The sequence below is a fragment of the Taudactylus pleione genome, unplaced genomic scaffold (genome assembly GCF_031769625.1).
Source record: "Taudactylus pleione unplaced genomic scaffold, aTauple2 ptg000069l, whole genome shotgun sequence".
NCBI lineage: Eukaryota > Metazoa > Chordata > Amphibia > Anura > Myobatrachidae > Taudactylus > Taudactylus pleione.
The window spans coordinates 5,901,158-5,924,000 of record NW_028284471.1 but is presented as its reverse complement, the minus strand read 5'-3'; the positions used below and the strand labels follow the sequence as shown (position 1 = coordinate 5,924,000).

Here is a 22,843-nt window from a genome sequence, read left to right as displayed (position 1 = left end):
GAATGCAGATTGCACAACTTTTATCCTCTCCTTAGTGGGGTTAAGACGATATGGGAATCCCTACCTAAGGTGAAAGCTCCCAAAGCTCTCATTTCTAAGACCCCATGTCATTCCGATTCCAAACACTTCAACCTTACAAAATAGCATGGAGAGGAAAACTGAGACCTCCTGTAACATGGTTTACGTCACAGCAGTGGTCTTCGTTAGGCCCAATTTAGCTTCAGCTTGGGTCAATAAGGCTGCACATCTGTGTCAATCAGCTCTACGAATGCCGGTGAAGCATATATATTGGTGAGGTGCCTGTGCTTTCGGGGGAATCCACCCATGGCATGGGTACTTGTTGGCTAGAACATCAGCTTCATCAGTTTCAGCATGCTGTGTCCACTCTGGCATTGTACTTGGAAGATGAATGCCAAATCCAAGAGGACATTGAATAGGTCGTGGTCAGTGTAGGGGGCTTATGTAATAGGGTGCGACTTGCAGCTGCTGCGGAAACTCCTGCAAGTCTTCCCGTATTTTTAAAGCAGCAATTATTTTAAAGGACAAAACCAAGCTGGTTATGTCTTTAAAACGATTGCCGGGAATGCCGATAACACTCAGGGAATGGAGGCCTTTCAACAGTTGGTGGATTGGTGGGGACGACCAGATGTCAACATAATGGCATCTAGGTTGAACCACAAGGTGAAGCGCACATGCCCTGACGAAATTTTTGGTGGATGCCATTCTAAGTTCTTGCTTCCGTCTGGTCCATCAGTTCCTTATGGTAGCTATGCTACCATTCGTCCTCAAAAAGGTATAAGGAGGTTGTTCTTTTAATTTTAATAGAACTGGACTCCTTATACAGCTGGCTTTAATTGCATTGCTAAAAGTTAGGATTTTTCTGACAGTGTGGTTCAGCTTGAAAACCTGTTTCAGCAAACAGTTACCACCAAATCTGAAAGACTCACATAGCATGGTGCAAAGCAAAGGGGTTTCTTATGTCTTATTTTAGTTTGAACTGGTTGCTGGTGTTACTGCAGGACCATCTATTTGAATCTAGGTTCAAGTGTCAGCCCATTTGGTTCTTTTTCAGAGAAAATTGTCACTCTCACATAAAGTGCAGACCTTATTACAGTGCAAGATGCATGTGCAGCCTCCATACATTCCCCAATAGCTCATTGGGATCTCAACCTGGTGCTACATGCATCACAGCACTCTCCTTTCAAACCTTCCCAAGCAACCTTTGGTGTATAATGGAGAAGGAACTTGGGTTCTTTACATTTCTGGGAAAGAAAAAACTAATCTCCCTGCAATTACATTCTATACCCATGGTGATTCAGTTTCCCCAACTAATAGAAGTACAAAAAACCCATTATATCATTTCTACAATAGTCTATTAAAATTTTGTGTTCATTCTAGCACCATGCACCTGACACAACCCGTGCAGTTCCTCTTTCCTTCTTGGGGTGTCGCTCTCTGCTCTGGTGCTTCTAGCACACTCAGCTGATGCAACAAAACTTCTGATATACAGACCAGTGTGTGATAGAAGCACCATAGGAGAGAGAGCAACACCCCAGGCAAGAAAGAGGAACTGCACGGGTTGGGACAGGTGCAGGGAGCTAGAATGAACACTATGGGTCATATTCAATTAGGCTGCAAAAGTTTATCGCCGATGATGTCATTTTCGCATGTTTGAATTATCCCCTCACCGGTGAAAAGTCTTTGAAAAAAACGAGGATAAGTTTTCACCATGTTTTACGTGGCGAAAAAAAATGCAGAATTGGGGTTTAGGGATGCAGGCTTAAAAAAAATAGCCTGCACCCCTGGAAATAGCCCCTAAAAATTAACTTTGTCAAAAATAAATAAATAAATAGGGAGACCCCAAAAAAATTATTTAAATTTTGGGGTTAAAAATAAAATAAAATATGGGGAACAAGTTTTTAAATAACGAAATTAATTCAGGTGGGGTTCCCAAGTATGCGGCAGGTGTTTAAAAGAATGCGGATGGTAGTGGCAGGTGCATTTTTGAAGAATTTTCTAAATGCACTTTAGGGACTTAAAAATATGCTTGCACCCATGTTCATGTACCCCAAATTTGATGGGAATAGCTATTTTAAAAAAAAAAATCTAAGTGCTATTCTTCACCACGACTTCCTTCTGCAGGTAAAAATGGGGGTACCCAAAGTGATCCTCCATGTCTAGACATCTTTAGGGGGGTCCCTGGAATATTTCCCGAAAATTCCTGTTTTTTAGCGTCACTCACCTTTCTGCCGGTTCCCGTTTTCGCTGATTTCTAATTGAATATGGGAATAAAGCGGGCACGCGCCCAACACTTTATACCCAGAAAACCTCCGATGTGGAGCGAAAAGTCCAGCACAGACTTTTCGCTCCAAGTTGAATACCCCCTATATATGATCTCTCAAAGTGGGAAATACTGTGCTGTATTGACTGAAAAAAATTAGGTAAGAATAAAGAGGATGGCATTATTCAATAGGTCATTATATTGTATATACTCTACTATAGTATACACTAAAATATTGAAGAACATTGCACCAATCCTTTTTTAAAAAAAAATAAAACCTTGAACTATAAACACAAGTAAAAAGAATGCAAAGAATGTAAAATACACCTGCCCTGGCATGAGTCTTTTCTGGTTGCAACTCAACAAATTGTCTTCTGCCATCAGTCATTTTAGGAAAGAAATACTCTTGTTAAAAGAAAAAAAAAATCATATTGATGAAACGGTATCTACAATATCTTCAGTTCGGACAAGTGGCAAACTATCAGTACATTATTATGAATAAATATAAGCATTTCATTCATTTTCCTACTGTAAAAGGACATGATAATGCAGCAAATACACCAATGGCCATTTAATAATTAATCACATTAACCACACGCAAAGACAGTTTAGCCAAGAAATTCTATTCCTTCTCAACTTTGCATTTGTTAATTCAAATACATTTTAATAGATCTGTAGCAATATTATACTATATAATAGTCTCCTTATCACAAAATGTACTCTATGAATCAAACTGATTTTGTATACCCAGTACACATAATATATATTATGGCAAGATCAGGGTAAGGGTGCCGTCTCCTAGGGTAAACAGTTGCACTTGTCATACAGTAGCCAAGTAGTAGTACACCGGTCCAGGTCCTTGGTACAAGAAACTGCAGCTAGTTTTATTAGCAGCACAAACCAACAAAAAACATAAAAGTAAATCCTGGTCAGTTCGACTCTAACTAAATAAAAGAAACTTAATGTCCCTCTCACAAAAAGTAATAAGTATTTAACACAGCACTTACATTCAGTAACAACAGTGTCTCGCAACAGAGTGAGACACAGCACTGATCTCATCAGCAAACATGTAGCATCAAGCAAGAGGCCAGACGGCCATTTCAGGGGAACACACCACCTCCATCAAGGATTATCTAGTGTTCATTCTAGCACCCTACACCTTTTAAAACCCGTGCAGTTCCTTTTCCTGCCTGGGGTGTCATTCTCTGCTCTGGTGCTTCTAGCACACAAACTGCTGAATCCCAGCAGTTTGTTGCATCAGCTGGGTGTGCTAGAAACACCAGAGCAGAGAGCGACACCCCAGGCAGGATAGAGGAAGTGCACGAGTTGTGACAGGTGCAGGGTGCTAGATTGAAGACTTGATTATCCTTTCATTAAGGTTTTGTGAACCACCGAAACAGCCTCTGTCAATACGTCCCCTGTTTAATACTTTCACAGGTTCTCAAATATATATATATATTTTACAGGAAAAATGGGTGGCACTCGTAGCTGTACGGGGGTCAATCAATCGGGACAGCTGCGAGTGCCACCCATTTTTCCTGTACTATTTGCCTTCTTCCACAAGGGAAGGCACCCAGCGCCTTGTTGTTTATATTCAAACTGGAGTGCCGAGTATTCCATATTCTCTCTCTCTCTCTCTTTATATATATAATATACATATAGAGCTATAAAATAAGTTTCAAATAGGTTTCTCATATCAAAAGGTATAGTGACACAGTAAAAAAAATAATAATGCTATGTAGTCACACATTTGCTTTTTCAGATTGAATAACAAAACAAGTGGAGGCAAATCCTGGTGCTCACATTTGTGTATGGAGGACGATGATGGTTATAAACGATCCATGGGGGTACCACCAGGGTCCGATTTATCATCTTGGCAAACGCTAAAGATCCAAGGAAATGATCTGCTTGATTTCCAAACCGTCCTGTGCAAAACAACAATTTGGTTATATGAGGTTTGTTTCATATACATGTCAGTATGACACCACAGTCTCCCTCTATCAATTTGCCATAAGCCACTATTCTGTGTTGTTGTTAATGTTTAATTATCGGATTGGCTGCATGTTGACTTAGCCCAGCCAACTTCAAACTTAATACTTATGTACAAACAGGATTGGCTGAGCTGGAAATACACTGGTCTTGCCTATAGGAGTCAATGTGAAAATGAATGTGAATGCTATCGTTATGACCATAAAATGCCATGCACCAACATGGCTAGAGGCAGTACAAATATTTTGGGTACCCAAGCACCAACAGACTTGCCTCCTATGGCCGTGTCCATTTCATTTACAAGTCTGTGTATATTCATATTTAAGTTATGTAAGCAACACATGCTTTTGTCTAACACTTAAAAATTAAGAACTCATTGTTATTTACTATTACGCAAAGGTGTAAAATCTGCATAAAAACCATAGCAATCAATTAGATTATTTACTTTCATGGTTATTGGTAAAAGCGAATTTTGTTGTTGTGCGTTTACTGGTCAATATCCAGACCGTGGGGATTCCGGCAGTCAGAATGCCGGCGCCGGAATCCCGACACCTGTCAGAATCCCGGCGCCGGAATCCCGACACCTGTGAGAATCCCGGCGCCGGAATCCCGACACCTGTCAGAATCCCGGCGCCGGAATCCCGACACCTGTCAGAATCCCGGCGCCGGAATCCCGACACCTGTCAGAATCCCGGCGCCGGAATCCCGACACCTGCCAGAATCCCGGCGCCGGCATCCTGATGATAAGTAGTGGGGTTAGAGGGAAGGGTTATCGTTAGGTTTAGGGTGCGAGGAGGGGTAGGTTAGGTTTAGGCGCTAGGGAGGGAGGCTAGTTCAGGCACCAGGGAGGGAGGGTTAGGGTAGGGAGAGGGTTAGAATACCTACTGACAGGTGTCGGTAAGCTAAACCTGTCAGGATGCTGGTGTCGGGATTCTGACCACCGGGATCCCGAGCGCCGACATCCCTTACCCAACCCATCTCACTTGACCAATGTTAGTAAATAATTTGCATCAAATGCAACCTAAATTAACTAAATAACAAGTGTCAGTTCCTTAGCAACGTTATAAATACCAGTAAAACATTAGAATTTGTAATGCCCAGAAAACAAATAATTTAAGTACATTCCATACATCTTAGATGCACATTAGCAGCTCTAAGAGAGTATTTCTACATGCCAACTTTAGTTTGGAACTGAAGATTCCAGAATTGGGTGGATAAAATCTTCAGAGAGTAACAAAAAGCAGTGAGGATTGCAAAAAGAAGGAAAAAGGAAAAAAAATAACATAATATAGGATTACTCATATTTTCTTTCAATCTTAGCGTGTGCAGTGACCTATGCTCCTTGGACAGTACATATAAATTGGATACTCAACATTTTCAAGTACATCTCTGGACTTAAAACACAAATTCCAGGCTCACTCAGTCTAGAGTCCTTTACATCAAATACTTTATAGTTTTTCAGTTAGTGACACTTATTCTGTACTTTACACCTGATGCTAGCTATTAGCATAGGACATAACCCTGTACTTTGCCCTTCCTTGCTTATAACAGAGCTTCAATGGTTTCGTCTCAGTGTTTTCACCATAGTAGACTGTTCTAGGTACTTAACAGATGCTCTATTTAAAGCTATTTTCAAGGAAATAGATGCAAAGCACAGAAAACATAAGTATATTCGCCCATATGCAAAGTTATATGCTTTTGCAATGGACAAGCCCCCACGTCTACGCTTTGTTTGCTACTAATCAGCATCAGTGCACATTATACTTTGCCTACATGAGAATACTGTTTAGACTTCTTCAAGCTTAGATGGAACAGAAATGTGTACTTATTGCAAAAACACACAAAATCTGGTCCGCAAATATTTTTGGGGACAGGATTCGCAGGAGACATAATTAGGAAAGGATATAAACCAATAAGAACATAGGCGGTAATACAGAATTTAAACGAACCAATCAGCATGTGAACTGGGGGATAAATGAGGGCGAGTATGACCACTCGGGTTAACTGCCGTGATAAAGCAGCCAGGCGAAACGCGCGTCTCCGTTTCCATTCCTAATACCGCTGGTTACATCTGATTTTTATAGGGATTGCTTAATCAATGTTATAATATACATTCTTAACCACAGCACTGTGAGGGCTATTTGGCATTGAAGACAGCGGTATACGTACGAGAATGACGCTGCCGTGACTGTGTACATAGTGGAAATTACATGGAGCTACTTAGCTCAGAAGAAAGACAGTATTTATACTGCTGTGAGGCAGGGGGAATGTGATTTGTTACTAATGTAACCATCCCCAGACAGTCAATTATAATTAGATACATTACAATCTATCTGTTATATAAGCTGTCACATCACAGTAGCTGTAGGAAGAAATCCTCACCATAAAGAAACATTGCCCATATAGGGTAATAAACACAGAGTGATAAGTCCATGTGTAATAAACAAATAATATTGTGAGAATTTTGAGAATTACAATATATGTAAACCAATCCCAAGGAGGAATTTACATACTTAACCAGCAGTATTTAAGTTTCAAACATATTATTTCTTCTTTCTATGCACATACTTTTCTATATTCAATTCTTATTTGGATTTTAAATATTTCGCCTGATTGGCAATCCAATGTAATAAGATTTTAATGACAAATTAATAATGAATAAAACGTTTTAACTGTACAATGCTCAGTGTGGGCTGAATATAGTGCACCATAATAAAGACTCTACCTTTCTCTCTACTAATTAAGTTGCCGAAAATATTTTAACCAGAAAGTATTAAATATGTTCTCTAAGTCTATATAATAGTTTTTGTAACAGCATATTGGTTGTTTGTGAAGTTTAGCAATGTATATTCTGCATCACTGTAATTGTGCATTTACAGCCGAAATTAATATTCTGTCCTCCACAACACCACCAATTAGACTACTTAACTAGTCAGGTCATTGCCACTTCTTTACTGACCTGAAATGCAGATGCTTGGTCACCTCTGACAATGCAGAGGCTCCATGCCAGTCTCCCTAAACCATTGAATTCTTCTTTGTTCTCCTATCTCCAAAACTCCTGTCATGCTGCATATTCCTGGCGCTCCATCTTCTCGCTCTAATGTTAAGCGACTATGGGGGAGATTTATCAAGCCTTCTAAACAGAAGAAGTGGAGGTGTTGCCGATAGCAACCAGATTCTAGCTATAATTTTAAATAATGTACTAAATAAATGATAGCTAGAATCTGATTGGTGGTCATCACAACACCTATAGCTGTTCTCTTTAGAAGGTTTGAGAAGTCTCCCTGTAAATGGCAGGTCATGACCGGAGAAGATGCAGCAATCATGAGACAGTACAAAAAATTAAGCAAGGCTAGAGGGTCATGAAAATGCTTACTTATTAGGGTGACAGGTCAGTACAGGAAAAGCAGTTGCTGTTGTTTGGGTTAGGAGAACATTAAATCAGGTAATTAATTAGTCCAACAGGTGGTAGGGTGGTCAGAAGAGAAAATGGGAAATAATGACCTTTAGATGGACAAGATGTACAAAGCCACTGATGCACAATGTGTCACACTAAACTTCATGAGTACATTTTATTTACTCTAGAAAATGTTAATACCCAAGCTAATTGGGTTAATCTATGTATGTCTATTCTCTCTTATAATTAGAGTCATCCCCCTCTGTAAAGTAATTAGAGTAAACCTCACTACCTTTTTCTCTACAGTATAATTAGTGAAAAACCTCCTTTCCAAGTGCACAACGCTCCCCTGTGGAGAGTGATTAGTAAATCCTCCCCTGCCCTCAAAGCAATTGGTATAAACCCTCCTTCCTCTCTCTGGAGAGTGATAGTGTAGGCATCTGCCCTCAGGAGAATAATTAGTGTAACTCCCTACTCAATCTCTGGACAGTAATTAGTGTAAGCATCCCCCGCCTTGCCTAAAAATTAATGCAAGCTCCCCCCTTCCTTGGTCAGTAGTTAGTGTGAGCCCTCCTTGGACAGTAAATAGTGTGAGAACCTCCTCCTATAAGTAATAAGTGTAAGCACAGTCCCACTGGTCAGTAATTAGTATAAGCATCTCCCCACCAATTTCTAATTTGTGTAAGCACCTCCCCACCTGTCAGTAATTAGTGTAAGCACCTCCCCACCGGTCAGCAATTAGTGTAACCCCCTACTCTATCTCTGAACAGTAATTACTGTAAGCACCCTCTTCCTTGGTCAAAAAGTAATATAAGTACTCCCCACCTTGGTCAGTAATTAGTGCAAGCACACCCCCTCCTTGGTCAGTAGTGTCAGACCCCCCTGGACAATAACTAGTATAAGCACCTCCCTTAAGTCAGTAATTAGAGTAAGCACCACCCCACCGGTCAGTAAAACTGCTTTTATACCAAAATTCCGGGTCTGACCCGAAGGTTGGAACAGAGTTCCAATCCGTATCAGACCCGGAATCTCCCTGGCGCCGACCCAGGATTTTCCCAAGTCGGCGCCATTCACACCGGAGCCGGGTTTGCAGAGACCCAGCTTTTCCGGCGTTGAAGTGGACGCTTGGAGATTACGTCATCTCCAAGAGCCACTAAAAGACGGCCAATCGGCAGGCATGCATTATGATCAAGGTCACCCTGACCCGGATCGCGCCATTTACACTGCAGTCTTTCACGAGTTATTCCCGTGTTAAACCCTGCAAGACACCTGGGTTGGATTGCCTTGTCACTAGTGTAAGCACATTCCCACTGGACAGTAATTAGTGTAAGCACCCCCTTCCTTGGTCAAAAATTAGTATAATCAATCCCCTCCTTGGTCAGTAATTAGTACAAACACACACTCTCCTTGGTCAGTAGTGACCGCGCTGGACAGTAATTAGTGGAAGCACTTCCCCCTGGTCAGTAATTAGTTTAAGCACCTATTCTATCTCTGAACAGTACTTAGTGCAATCACCCCCTTCCTTGGTCAAAAATTGCACTCCCCTCCTTGGTCAGTAAGTAGTGAGACCCCCCTGGACAGTAACTAGTATAAGCACCTCCCCTAAGTCAGTAATTAACGTAAACACAACCCCACTGATCAGTAATTAGTGTAAGCACATACACTATCTCTGGACAATAATTAGTGTAAGCACCCCCTTCCTCGCTCAGAAATTAGTGTAAGCACTCCCCTCCTTAATCAGTAAGGAGTGCAAGCACACCCCCCCTCCTTGGTCAATAGTGACCTCCCTGGACAGTAATTAGTCTAAACACATCCCCCCGGTCATTAATTAGTGTAAGTACCTACTCTATCACTGAACAGTAATTAGTGCAAGCACCTTCCCACTGGACAGTAATTAGTATAAGCACCTACTCTATCACTGAACAGTAATTAGTGCAAGCACCTTCCCACTGGGCAGTAATTAATGTAAGTTCCCACGCCGTCTCTGAAAAGTTAGCAGCCCCTACTCCCCAGACACTCACCCATGCACGGACAGTACAACAGATATCCGGCAGTGTCCCAGTCCCCCTCCGTAGCAGACAGACCCGGCAGCAGCAGCATGAGGAGGAGGAGAAGGGAACCCCCTGCCCGTGCCATCACAGCAGCAAAAATTCTCCTTGGCGCCGCCATGTTAGCGGGGGCAAAGTTGCGGCCGGGTGGGAGGAGCCGCCATGTTGGTGGAGGCAGAGAGGTGAGGGAGGCTCTTAGGGGAGGTACCACTGGGACCGGGCCCCGGATAGTTCACAGTGGTACAACTACCCTCCTGCACCCGGGGCATCTGTGCCCAGCGCCCTCCGACACCCCCGCTCAGCCCCACGCCGCGCTGGCACGCTGGAGACGTCACTCCCAGAATCCTCTGCGGCCTCCGGCTCTGTCCTGCGGCCTCTGGGAATAACGGAACCGGCGGGAAGAGGAATAACGGGGGGCTGGGGTACGTATATCACCCCGCTGCCGTGACCGGCACACTCCAGCCTAACCTCCGCTTTAAGCACCCCCATCTACATTACATCATATACTCCTGTACCCCAATACCTCAACCCACATACACTCCGACTCCATACTCCCCGCACCCCATATTCTCCCCTGCTGCCACCCCAATATCTCCCCCCTACGCCTCACATATCCCACACATTACTCCCTCAGCATGTTTGTCTCCCTCTAAACCCTCTCCCAAACTCCTGTATCCCACTCCAAATCCCCCCCCCCCAAATTTGTATCCAGCCCCCATAGTACTCTTTCGCCCAGTACATGTGCCCCATTGTCTCTACCACATTATATACACACCCCCTGCCCGTTTACACACACTGGGCTGTACTGGTGGGGGCTTAGTAAGCTGCACATGAAGCTATTATTAGTGCTTAGACAACTTACTGTCAGGTACATATAGTGGAGGTGGCAGCCTCAGTGTGAGATGTTGCAGTGACAGCCAGAGGTGGGCTTCCCAGAGTCTGCTCCAGTAGGTCAGATGTATTGTGAGGTACAGTTAAGGGAGGGGAGGTGATGGGAGGGGGGTCAGCAGTAGCAGCAACAACTTGTTTAGGCATCTTAAAAAGATAATCTGGTCCTGCGGATCAATCATCCACATCTTATAAGCAACAAGCAGAATAAGGTCCAGCAGGTCGGTGAGCATTAGTAAAAAAAAAAACAGACTGGTCCATAAATTGTACTAGCAAAAAGTAAAATATATTTTAACAATCTCTTTACAAGTGATGTTTATCCACATGATAGCCAGTTATCACTGATGTGATGGCAAATCATTTACTGTTTTCTTATTGGACGCAATCAGGGACATGGTTGAAAATTGGTTCGGAGGGTGATTACACAAAGCAACCAGTCACACTCACACACACTATTATTTTGTGACCTGTACTAGAGTATTTAAATGTTATTAATTTCCATGTGTAATCCATTTTTTCTTTCTTATGTGCTAGTGTTAATAAATGTCCACCATTTTTTAATAGGTGTGTTTGTTTAATAGGTGTGGCTATTAAATAACGAGACTGTACTTGTAAAAAAATAAACTATATGGCGTGAGTTAAATAGGATGCAAGATATATAAATAAACAGTGGGCGCTAAGAGACAATTAAAAATCTAATTTGACAGTGAGTTGTAAATCTGCACAATCTGGACTAGCTGCCCCCACAACGTGGATCTGTATTCTCCACTACCAGTGACTACTGAATAGAAAAAATAATGGGAGCACTCCTGACATCGTTTGCTATTTTAAATACAATCTTTACTAACATCAAGGAATATTTTAGAATCGCATAGATTAATATCTTTATAAGTGGGATACATTCAATCGACAATCTTATAACAATATTGTACAATCAAATCAATACAGATGGAAAAGGTTACTCAGCAAACCGTCAGTTGATTAGCAGAAAAGCATAAATAGTCAGCAGGGTATTGGTTAGTCTCTTATTGCAGCGTAGAAAGGCAGATTGTTAGAGATATGTAACTGGCATTTGCTAATGTTGTTAGTAAGTCTTGCTATTCCCAATGTTATATTGCAGTCAATAGACAGAGTATATATAAGACAATCTTAACCTCTACCCTATCCACAGGGGAGGTTATTGCTTCCTGATAATGCTCTCAATCCCCGTTGTACATGGCAATAGATAGTTCTCACCCGGTGGTAAATTTAGCCGAGTCCCAGCGCAAAGGGGCCGCGGCTCCTAATTCCTCGGTGTTAGCAGGCTAGCCAGGGAATGCTGCTGGGCTAGTGCTGGCGGCTTCTGGAATTTGCGTTCCACCTGCTGTCCAAAGCTTGATCAGTCACCTGTGAGTTAAATAGGAGTGGGGGAACATTGACCTTGGACTATCCCAAAACAGTTTTGCAAGTTTCACCCCTTTCACACAGAGTTTGCTGTCACACAGCGTTCAAAGAAGGTGTGTTTTTCCTGTGCATCGTAAAAACGAACAAAACGCTCACATAATTTTTCCATATGCTAACCAAGGCTTATGGGGCAGATTGTATGTCACATGTGGCACTAAAGATTTAGTGATAGTTGTGAGGATGTCGAAGATGATGAATGCGCCGAAGGCCTTATGAATTGATCATCGACGCAGCATCTAAATGATAGCAGAAATGGAAAACATAGACAAAGAAACTGTTAGGCAAGTTTTACATCAAGATCCTAACACGACAAAAGTTTGTGCTAAGATGGTTCCAAGGCTTCAACTGCTGAACAGAAACAAAAGCGAATTTGTACAGTCATTTTGGAACAAATTCGAGTGGATTAGCATTTTTTAGATAGTTATTACCTGTGATTAAACAGGGATCTGCAGTACGATCCCGAGACAAAACGCCAGTCCTTGCACTCGAAAATACCGTCACCAAAAATGAAGAAAGCACATCAAAGCAAATCCAAATTCAAAGTCATGTTAATTGGTTTTTTTTTTTGTGTTTAATATCAAGGGTGTTATTTTGGAAGACTGGGTACCAGAAGCCGTAACAGTGAATCAGCATTACTACAAAAATGTTCTCGCAAATATTGAGGGAAAGAATTACAAGAAAGAGGCCAGAGTTGAGTAAAACTTGTTTAATCCTCCATCAGGACAACGCACCAATCCACACAGCTCTCTCTGTGAAGCAGTTTTTGGCTGAGAAACTGACTGCAGTGCTAGAACACCCTCCATACTAGCCAGACCTAGCACTGTAATGCCCCTTGCACATCTCCAAAATAACCCGGGTTATTGCTATGTTGAGGCGGCTCGATCCGGGTCGAGGTGCAGTCTAAAAGCGCCACTTTGGAATAACTCTGGTCGAGCAACCCGGCATTTCAAACCGCGGGTTATAAGCAGTGTTAAACATGGGTCGGACTCTGCTCTATGTGCAATTAAAAGTGTCTGACCCGGGTTATTCAACCTGGGACTCAGGGAAAAGTGCTGATTGGCTGCTTTTTGCATGCCTTGATGATGTCAGCAGCCTGAGCCCTGCCAGCATACTACGCAGAGAAAGAGTGAGCTCTTAAGATTTTAAGGACCATAGAAAATTGGAGTCCTGAAGTGGTGAAGGAGCTTCTGAGAATTAGGGGTGAGGCAGAGATTGCCAGACAGTTGACAGGAACTTTAAAAGATTCTTAAATAACTTCTCACTGGCTGAATCTAGCAGGAGTGTAGAAGAAACTATCATGAAGTCAGGGCTCCAACCTTGTGCTCTGTCAGCCATGATTGCTGCAATGCTGTGAGCTGTCCCCACCCCTCTACTTTTGTTCCATTCTGACACCTCCATCTTTCTGAGGCTAAAAGTCCATTTAAAATGACATCCATGGAGTTTTGGAAAAGGGCCAACCCGGAAATAACCCGGGCCGAAAGTGCAGTGAAAATAGACCAACATGAGTAGAAAGTGCAGTGTGAAAGGGTTGGACCCAGGTTCAATATCCCTGGTCGGACCCGGGTTTGAGATGTGAAAGGGGCATTAGTGTTCACGCTAGGTGCTGATCTGTAAGGAGGGCCAAAATTTTGTTGAGGCAGCTGACAGATAATGAGCTATAGTACGGCTTTGACCAATGGAAAATAAGAATGCATGGTGTGTGAATGCAGAAGGGCAGGACATAGAAGGGGAACTGAGTTAAAATGTATTTAATAACATTAAACTTAAATTATAGCATCAGTCTTGGTATTTAATAGCCACACTTTATAGTTGGAACATGGAACCGTACCAATATTGTGGCACATGTCAAATTTCCTTTTAAAAACGAATTGAGATGTCTGTCTTGCTCTGCAGGTTGGAAAATGGTGAGACTTTTATTGCAGTGTCTCCCAGCAGGGTGATTAGAAACATACAGGTACAGGTGAGTTATATTTATGCAATGAACAACTTATTTATAGCTTTTAGACTCTATTATTAATATCATACTCCTTTTTTTGTTTTTTAAATGACCAACACATTACTTCATATTCCGGACTTTCCAGAGAATGTTTAGTCATTCACGTGTTCTTTCTGCAGTGAAGCTCACAGCCTATATTCTCTACCACACACATGCACTCTGGTGGATTTTTGTCAGAAACCAGAATGGAACCCATAGCCCTGATGCTGTGAAGCAGCAATTCTAGTCACTGTGTCACCTTGCCATTTAATCTAAATATAAACAGCTAAATTAATATTCTCTGAAATATTAATAATGTGTTATATAAAGTAATTATACATATGCTAATAAAGTATGTTACCTAAAACATTTATTTATCACTTTGGTAAAAATATATGTATTAAAAATGGCTAATAGCATCTAATTAGCAATTACCTTTCATCTACCGTTGTATGCAAAATAATGGTTTCTGCAGATTTGTGAATGGGAAAAAAAACAATAACATTGTATTCCAAATAGCATTCATTGCTACAATTTCATTCAAACTATTCTACATTTCTAGGACGGCTGGCACTTTGACACCAATGGGGAAATGACAGCATACATAACAGTGTTACAAGTGGTTCTGCCATGAAGACTCTTTTCTTTAATGCTGCAAAACACGAAGATACCACAGTGTGGAAAGTGGAGGCCAAGCCCCAGGGTGAGGAGGACCTGTCGCAGAGCAAGCTCCTGCAAGACACTACAAGATTTGATGTCCCATGTACAAGTGAGCAGGAGAATCCACACCACAGAGATCAGAGGCGGTTTACCTGCCCACAGCTACTGTGTGACAAGACCTTCGCATCCAAATACAAACTCTGCAGGTATGGAGACCAGTGCTTTACATACAAGCCACTATTTCTCCATCTGCAGTAGGAGACAAATATGGCCTATGTTCACTCTTAGGAGGCAAGACAATGGAAGAAAAACTGGCTTCTCCTCCTCCTCCTCCTCCTCCCCTAAAGTCTGCTTTAGGATAAATATTCTTTTTTTTTCCAGTGCTCTGAACAGGAGTTGGGCAAAGGCCCTTTTCTCTTATAGTTTATTTTATTTGCTAATCGTTGTTGTTCTGAATGCTAAGGGAACAGCTGAAGGTGTCCCCTGGATCATTGGGGTACCTTGCATCCTTTCTTCCACCTGTGCATAATGTTGAATCGCCTTATCCCTCACCTATAACCCTGGCAATGGGTGAACTGGACGAGTTGCCTGTTGTGAAGAGGTGATGTTAATAATGTGGCTCTTGAAGCGTCTTCATCCCAGGCAACCTAGTTTTGTGCGCATGGAAATCCTGTGGAGACACAGTAGCCAGTCAAACAGTGCATCTGTTCAGCAGAAGCATAATCCCTCTATCAGGTGCCTAGATTGTGCAGACTGGTGTGACAGTCTGCTAGTTCCACAATCTCCTGCATGCAGTGGTTCAAACTCAGCAATGGACACTGCACCAGCCTTACTCCATCTCTCCTTGAACCAGATTATAGGGAGGTGCTTCTTCTTTTCGTTATCCATTATTTCTTTCCCTGTACGCTCAGCCTAGTGTGTGGCCATTTGGAGCTCACAATACTAGATTATATATCCTGTGATTTTTTTTTTTTTTATATTACGTGTATCCTATCCTGTGTGGATGTGTCTTAATCTTAGGAGATCCCATGCCTTAGTAAGGGTTCCGTGGACGCAGTATTCGTATCCAACATAAAATCTTCATGTGCATCATGCCTGATTCAGTCCTTTGGGGATCAGATGTACCATTTTTCATTCCCATGCATTGGCAACTCCAGAGGTGGTGTCCAAAATTCATATAGGGGAGTGATACCAACTGCCAGTGAGTCCTGGCCAGCGATGTTTGGCAGCAGTTGGGGTGGCTCCCCTATTTGAATTTTGGACAGTGCTGCAGCCCCACCTTCTTAATTCCAGGCAAGTTTTTCTGGACCATAGCAGTGTAAGAATAAGACTTTCTAGCCCATGGGCTTAAATGTGATGGAAAGTTATTTCAACTAATGGTCACCTTTCTTAGCCCCCCTCACCCAAGAGTTTTGGTAAGCAGGTTATTGTCATTACCCTCTCCAAGGGACACAGTCTTCTCGTTATTCCTCTCCACTCAACGATATGTTGCAGCTGTGGGGCACTTTTCTGGATCTGAGCATCTGGTTGTTTCTCATCAAGGGCCGGATGATGATGATCCAAATGCCACTGCATTGGCTTACCTAACCAATCAATGAGGGGGTCATTTGCAACCCCAAGGCCATCTTAAATTCTGCTGTGGCTGGAATGATTTGTTCTAGCTGTCTCAGCATTTAACATACCAGGATGTGGACAGCTGGAAAGCAGTCTCTAAATTGCCAGCACTTGACCCAAACAAATGGTCTTTTCATCAGTAGGTAGGATATTTGTCTGAAAAGATTGAGCACTGAAACCTGCAGTGCCATTGCAAATGCCCTCTCTAAAATGCAAGCTCCTGAGACTTGTGTTGTGTGTGTGTGTGTGTGTATATATATATATATATATATATATATATCATGAAAATCTGGCAGTTTTCGTGGACTCTTTAATCCATCTGCTCACACTGCTCTTTTACTTCTGTGATTCACTAGTTCTTAGATGGTTCTAGTATGTCAAGTTGGTTAACTCTATTGACAAGCCTTTGTGTCTTTTTTTTGAAAAAACAAAAAACAAATTTCCTTCATCAGAACCCATAGCAAATAACTTTAATGTTATGGCTCTTGAAGATATGATTATAGTGACTTGGCAACATTGATTCAGACAATGCTCAAGTTGCAGAAACACCTCTCTACTCATACCTACAACAGGGTTTGGTAGCTGTCTTGTTCACTGCGACAATGTTCTTTTTCCACTCACTCTTGTTGCTTTTCCCACAAGGAGATTTGAGGCAGATTTGTCGTCAAGTCCCCTAAGGTGCAGATTTCTACCTTTTTCAGTGCCAACTAGCTCTCACAGAAGTAAAGTTTTTCTTGCAGGGGCAGGCCCTTTCTGCCTACATTTTGTTTTACAGTTGTTACATTTGAGCTCTAATTTTGTTCTAAAGGTCCTACAGAGAGCTCCTGTTGGAGCCCTCTTGTGAGTTCTCACATGGAAGATGTCTTGGCTATGCTTGTTTGAGCGGACAGCTTTTTCCCACCAGTCTTTGATGGTATCGCTAAAGTATTTCCCCTCCCATCAAGCAGTTTTTTTGTACATTACATTTAAAATGTAAAACCTTTTTTCCAATGTCATAGGTGGGACAGAGCAGCCCATCCAGTATTGTGGACTCTGTCATTCCAACTACATTTTTATTTTATTTCTGGGGGTTATTGGAGAGAGAAGGAGGTAATTTATTTATTTGTATTATTCCATCCAATGTCCTGCCCCCAAGGGTTTGGACCTTACCCATTTCCTGTTGTCTTGCTACAGCATCACAAAAAGGATTTAGGATATTATTATACTTACTGTTGCATCTCTACATGTTCTAAACAAAAACATTATTGGAGTACAATATATAAAAGTGTCTTGTTTAATTTAAAAAGGAGTGTCCACCAATGAGTTTTAGGGCTATTACTTATGTTCACTCTAGGTGTAGGGTGCTGCTCAGTGATGGGGGCATATTTAAATTTTGAAGGACAAAATTTTAGACGTGATGTATCGCTACAGTAGCTGATGTATAAAATATTGCCCTTCAAAATGTAAATATGCCCCCATCACTGATCAGAGCACCCTGCACATAGAGTGAACACTAGCACTTGTATAAATGGATCTGCTAGTTGCACCTGAAACAAGGCATTCAGCCCATAGCAACCTTAATAGGGCAGCTATTGCCAACATTGGATGAGCTAATGGCAAATTTATTACAGTAAAATATAATTTGTAAATGTTCATTGTTTAAAAAACAAAAAACATTGATCAGAGTTTGCAATACACGCTTAATATACAGTACATCGTAGCATGCTTAGACTTCTGACTAGGGGCCGTATTCAATTAGACGCGAAAAGCTGTTTCCGGCAAAAAAGTTTTGCTGATGACGTCATTTTGCCAGGCGGAAAAGTATCGCTGTATTCAATTCCAAATACTTTTCGTGTACGCGAAAACGCAATGCAATTTAATAGGCGAAAAAGATTTGCCTATGAATAGGTGGTGAAAAAAAGTGCAGAATCGCAGTTTTGGGGTGCAAACATCGGGAAACCACTCGGCACCCTTGGGACAGCCTCCCAAAGCATAACTGCGTCAAAAAAATCCTAAAAAAACAATGAACACCCCAAAAAATGACTTTGAAAAAAGGGGGCGAAAAAAAAAAGTCGGGGTACAAACTTAAAAACTCACAAAATAAGCTTTTGGGGGGTCTGCATGTATGGGGGAGGTGTTTTTTTTTTTTTTTTTTTTTATTGCAGGTGCTTGCTGAGGGTGTGTGTGTTTTTTTTTTTGTTTTGTTTGTTTTGTTTGTTTTTTTTAAACTTCACTTTTGTGATTTTTAACCATGCTTGCACCCATTTTCATGTACCTCAAATTTGCTGGGACTAGTTATTTTCCCCCACAAAAAACTGATAAATGCTATTCTTCACCACTTGTGCAAAGACACGAAATAGCAGCTATTGAGAGCATTTAAGTACCCCAAATAACTTAAGCAGGGCTATTTGGGGGCATCTACCTTGATCCCCAATGTTAGTGCATCTTTGGGGGGTGTTAGGCTAATTTCCTCAAATCTGACGGCACTTTTCGCCTGTTTGCGTTTCGCCGGGTCCCGTTTTCGTGTCCTATAGATTTGGGCGAAAACCAGGGCCGCGCACAAAAAGTTTTTTCCTCCAAAACATGCGAAGTCAGTGAAAAGTAGATTCCACCGACGGCAGTTAAATTATCGCCTCTAGGCTGTTGGGAGCCTTTTATAATGTCAGGATTCTAAAGCCAGTTTCAAAAGCCAGATACGCTGCGAGTATACGAGTTTATAGCTAACTTTTATCAATATCTCTTTTTTGCTTTTGAGATGTGAAAATAGTAGCATAAAGTATATGGTATTGTGTCTATAATGCTTCGATGCCTGTATTGTACGTTCAAGTTATTTTGATTCCTGGTGGTATATAATGCATTGCTTGGCAAATAGTTGCATAACCACACTTCTCCTGGCCCCACTCACATCTACATCTAATTAGTCTACTTTATAGACCTTTTTACATCAAATAAAAAGTTTCTCTTGCTAATGCTACAAATAGAGAACAAAATTTGTGTTTTGCTGTCAAAAAAAATAAAAAAATAGAATTCACGTGGGCTGGATTTTTAGTCTGTAGAATACACTTTCTGCATTGAATAGTAGTCCAGAATTTGTATGCTAAACTAGGAACAGCCCGCTTTGGAACAAGGTTGGAAACCCGGCAAAAGCAAACTCTGGTCTTAGACATATAGGGCGAATTCAATTGTTTACGCAGTCTGGATCTCCCGTCTGACAGGAGATCGCGGGCCGCTATTCAATTGTGCACTGATCGTGCCCAAAGTGGTCGGGTTTAGCCGCGTAAAGCAGCTACCCCCGACCAAATTGCTGGGCGCGTCCGCAAAAAGTGATGTTTGGGCACCCAAACAGGTCACTTCGCACATTTCAGCTCGCACCTCCACTGGGGCTGCAAGCTGAAATGGGGCGCTGGCAGCTGATTGTGCCCGACAGGAGCAAGAATTGAATAGCTCCGTCGGGCGCGAAGGGGGGCTCGAAACAATTGAATTCCGCCCATAGAGATGTCCTTGCTTCAGACCTGCCAAGGATTTTTTTCTATTTTCATTTGCACTGTCAAGTAGGATCGTCGTGATGTAGCGATGGGAGCGGAAACGTTTGTCGGATATGCCGACCGGGGACCACCGATGTTCAGCGATCCGTCGCAGGATCGTTGAAATTTCACATGTGAAATTTCTCCGATTTGCAAATCACGATCATTTTTTGATCGCGATTGTCATATCTGTGAATGCTGGGTTGCAGGATCGCGGCAATCCATTGCAGATGTATGGGGCCCTTAAGTTTGCTTTCCATCACCTGCAACAGTGTTTCTTTAATTTTTTTTTTTATTACTGCTACAGACAGCAGGCATATAAGAACGAAGTATGACCAGGCTATGATATTTGCAAGTTTTCCCAGATTCACTTGTTTTTAGTTTTATTTAAAAAATCTGATACTATATCTGTTATGGGCTAACTACCCTAGGTAGCAAAAGCTTTATTTAGTAACTTTTGGGGAGGTTTATGCCCATAGTATGACCCATAAGATGTAATGGGAAACGCTTGTCACCTGAGCACCTAACCAGAAGAAATACTTCCTCAATGTTTAGTGTCATTAGCTTGCAGTAAAATTAAGCATAAGAAGCTGTAAGGTAATAATGTCTTATGATACAGTACATGGTATGTTTGATTACAGATGTGTATAATGCATATGCCCAATCAAACATCATCTTGAATGAGCCTGTTCTGTGCTAGATTGAAGTAAGTGTATATCCAGCAGCTGTAGATTACGGCATATTTGTGCCATTTACACTAGTCATAAAGATGAGCATTGTGTACATGCGTTCACTGAGTCCACATTGTTTTTATTTCCATACCCAGGCACATGGCCACACACTCTATGCAGAAGTCACATCAATGCTCACACTGCGGCAAAATGTTCCATAGGAAAGATCATTTAAAGAATCACCTCCAGACTCACAATCCTAACCGAGTTGCCCTTCAGTGTCCAGAATGCAGCAAAAACTACAGCACCAAATATGGACACCGCCGCCACCTTGCCTTACATGCCATTGCCAGAGGTGACCTCAGCTGCACAATTTGTCTTCAGGTATTTAGAGATCGGCAGTCAGTGCTGGAGCATCTGAAGAGCCACAATCACAGGCCGTCAGTGGGCAACCGGGAGAAGAAATACCCATGCGAACACTGTGATCGGTGTTTTTACACACGTAAGGATGTACGGAGACACCTGGTGGTACATACTGGGCGGAAAGATTTCCAGTGCCACTGCTGCGCTCAAATGTTTGGACGCAAGGACCACCTGACACGGCACATAAAAAAGAGCCATTGTGAGGAAGCCCCACGGATTAAAATGGAGCCTCCAGATGAGTTGAGCCACATGAGTTGCCGATCAGCAGTTGTGAAGGAAGAGTTGGGATCAATCATGTGTATGCAGCCAAGAGACATGATACCAGGAGGAATGTACACTACGCCATTTCAACCCATGCCGAATCCTGGCATTCCCCACTCTCTAGTGCCAAACTCATTGTCCTTGGGATTTAACTACCCCTCAGAGAGTACATCTTGCTTTTCTACAGACCCATCTAACAGGTTCCAGTATACATCTACCTCATATCATCCCAAAAGTGAAATGGATCCTTTTGTGTCTGATGGGTCTGGGGGACTCTGTCTTTCCTCCAGCGAGTTGTCCTCCTTTACACCTCAGGCTACATTTGATGAAACTTTTCTCTCCACTCTGTGTGATCCTTTGTCCTCAGGTGTGGATTTCAGCCATTTCCTCAGCTTTTTGCCTGTTAATATCCCTCCTTGTAACGTCCCTGTGTCAGCCCCAGAAATGATCATAGGAGAAAATCAGCAATTTCTTGCCTCTCTTAGCCACATGCCTACCGGCTCCATCGCTGGAGATCTGACTCTGCCTCATTTTACCTCAGACATTAATTCTACCACATTGCCTCAGTTTCACCAAGCCTTCAAGTAAACATGGTGAGACCATTTCTTATCTTACCTCATATTGCCCTTGGACATTTGTCGCCATCTTTAAGTTGAATGTTTGTTTTCCTGTTGTGAGTATCAACTCCTAGGAGTCTTGGGTGACAATTTATATGTCCAGTTTTCAAGAGATCATCTCCTTCCAGTTGTACAAAAACAGAGCCTGTTACCTCAAGATCAGAGACCGCACCATTCCACACTTAGTGGAAATCTGAAACATCCCATAAAATGTGAAAACCATGGCATTAGCAGCGGAAGTGGGATAGATTTGGAACAATTATGGCGGATTAAGCACTTCAAGCACAAAGCTTGTGTCTACGTTCTAACGTAGGGTCACCCTCCCTCCCAGTCGGCCCCTAGGTGTCTGTCGTAGTGGTCTTCTGAACAAGAACCTGTTGAGTCCTCTGTTACCGTACCAGTGTCAGCTCTAATCTACCTCTTCTAAATCTGTCTTTGTATATACAGTTCCTCATGGAGGAGACCAGTTGGAGCCGTTCTAATGGGTTTGTTTATTAATCCTGATCGTAGCACCCACTTCCAAGTCCTATTTCATATTACCTCACTATGCAGTTTACAATGTACATATGATTCTGAATAATTACATAAGCTATTCCAGAGGTATCTGGTGCCGCACCCCAAAGGGGTTTTTAAAAGTGCTTTACTATGCCCAGAGTGTCAGTCTTTAGTGTCCCAAACCAAGTTTCTACACATACATATCTAATGTATTTTTATTTTTAATCTGTTTGAATAGAATTCTCAGAAAACAATGATAATACAATATATGTGCTTTTTTTTTTTTGTAAAACACAAGGATGATGCGATGTGCCGTTCCAAAAAGGCACATCGCGCCAATCGGCATCACAATTTTTCCCTTGCACCCCATAGAGGTCTAAGGGAAAACTTGGGAAGTCGACATAGCTGTAACTGGCGAATACTTGCGTAGCTGGGCATCACAACGATGCCCAGCGGAACATAGCACACAATCAAATAACTTCCTTTGGAATGATTTGAAGATTTGTTTATTGACTAGTTTAATAACAGGGTGATGTGAATGTCACCATTCAGCAGGCAAATTGTTTCTCACATTAGGC

At 42.1% G+C, this 22,843-nt stretch overlaps 2 protein-coding genes across 7 annotated transcripts in view; one reads left to right on the top strand and one right to left on the bottom strand.

The window, feature by feature from the left end:
- POFUT1 (protein O-fucosyltransferase 1) overlaps positions 1-10,071 on the bottom strand; it is a 29,186-nt gene extending 19,115 nt beyond the window's left edge. Inside the window, exons 1-2 of one of the 3 annotated variants that reach the window (XM_088467094.1) lie at positions 9,689-10,071; positions 4,085-4,206 (exon numbers count right to left, since the gene is read on the bottom strand). In XM_088467094.1, coding sequence (XP_088323220.1) covers positions 4,085-4,206; positions 9,689-9,836 — 270 coding nt within the window. In that variant the 5' untranslated portion in view covers positions 9,837-10,071. Of the gene's footprint in view, positions 1-4,084; positions 4,207-7,646; positions 7,730-9,688 lie in introns of those variants that run through there. The other 2 variants (XM_088467093.1, XM_088467095.1) reach the window with 2 other exon arrangements.
- Positions 9,604-22,468, top strand: PLAGL2 (PLAG1 like zinc finger 2). 4 transcript variants are annotated; one of them, XM_088467091.1, is made up of 5 exons: positions 9,638-10,137; positions 13,940-14,006; positions 14,584-14,887; positions 20,625-21,746; positions 22,218-22,243. In XM_088467091.1, exons 3-4 carry the CDS (start codon positions 14,652-14,654, stop codon positions 21,739-21,741), a joined length of 1,353 nt encoding a protein of 450 aa, XP_088323217.1. In that variant the 5' UTR covers positions 9,638-10,137; positions 13,940-14,006; positions 14,584-14,651; the 3' UTR covers positions 21,742-21,746; positions 22,218-22,243. The 4 variants fall into 4 exon arrangements, with proteins under 4 accessions (XP_088323216.1, XP_088323217.1, XP_088323215.1 ...); XM_088467090.1 differs by lacking the exon at positions 9,638-10,137 and adding an exon at positions 9,604-9,632 and having other exon boundaries at positions 20,625-22,468; XM_088467089.1 differs by having other exon boundaries at positions 20,625-22,468.
- Positions 22,469-22,843: the final 375 nt, after the last annotated feature.

What these genes read in the sequence shown, in the direction of transcription:
- PLAGL2 (XM_088467090.1), top strand. Translation starts at nt 14,652, where the DNA reads ATGAAGACTCTTTTCTTTAATGCTGCAAAACACGAAGATACCACAGTG. An exon ending in TCCAAATACAAACTCTGCAG is followed by an intron (nt 14,888 to 20,624) that starts GTATGGAGACCA and finishes TTCCATACCCAG; the next exon opens with GCACATGGCCACACACTCTA.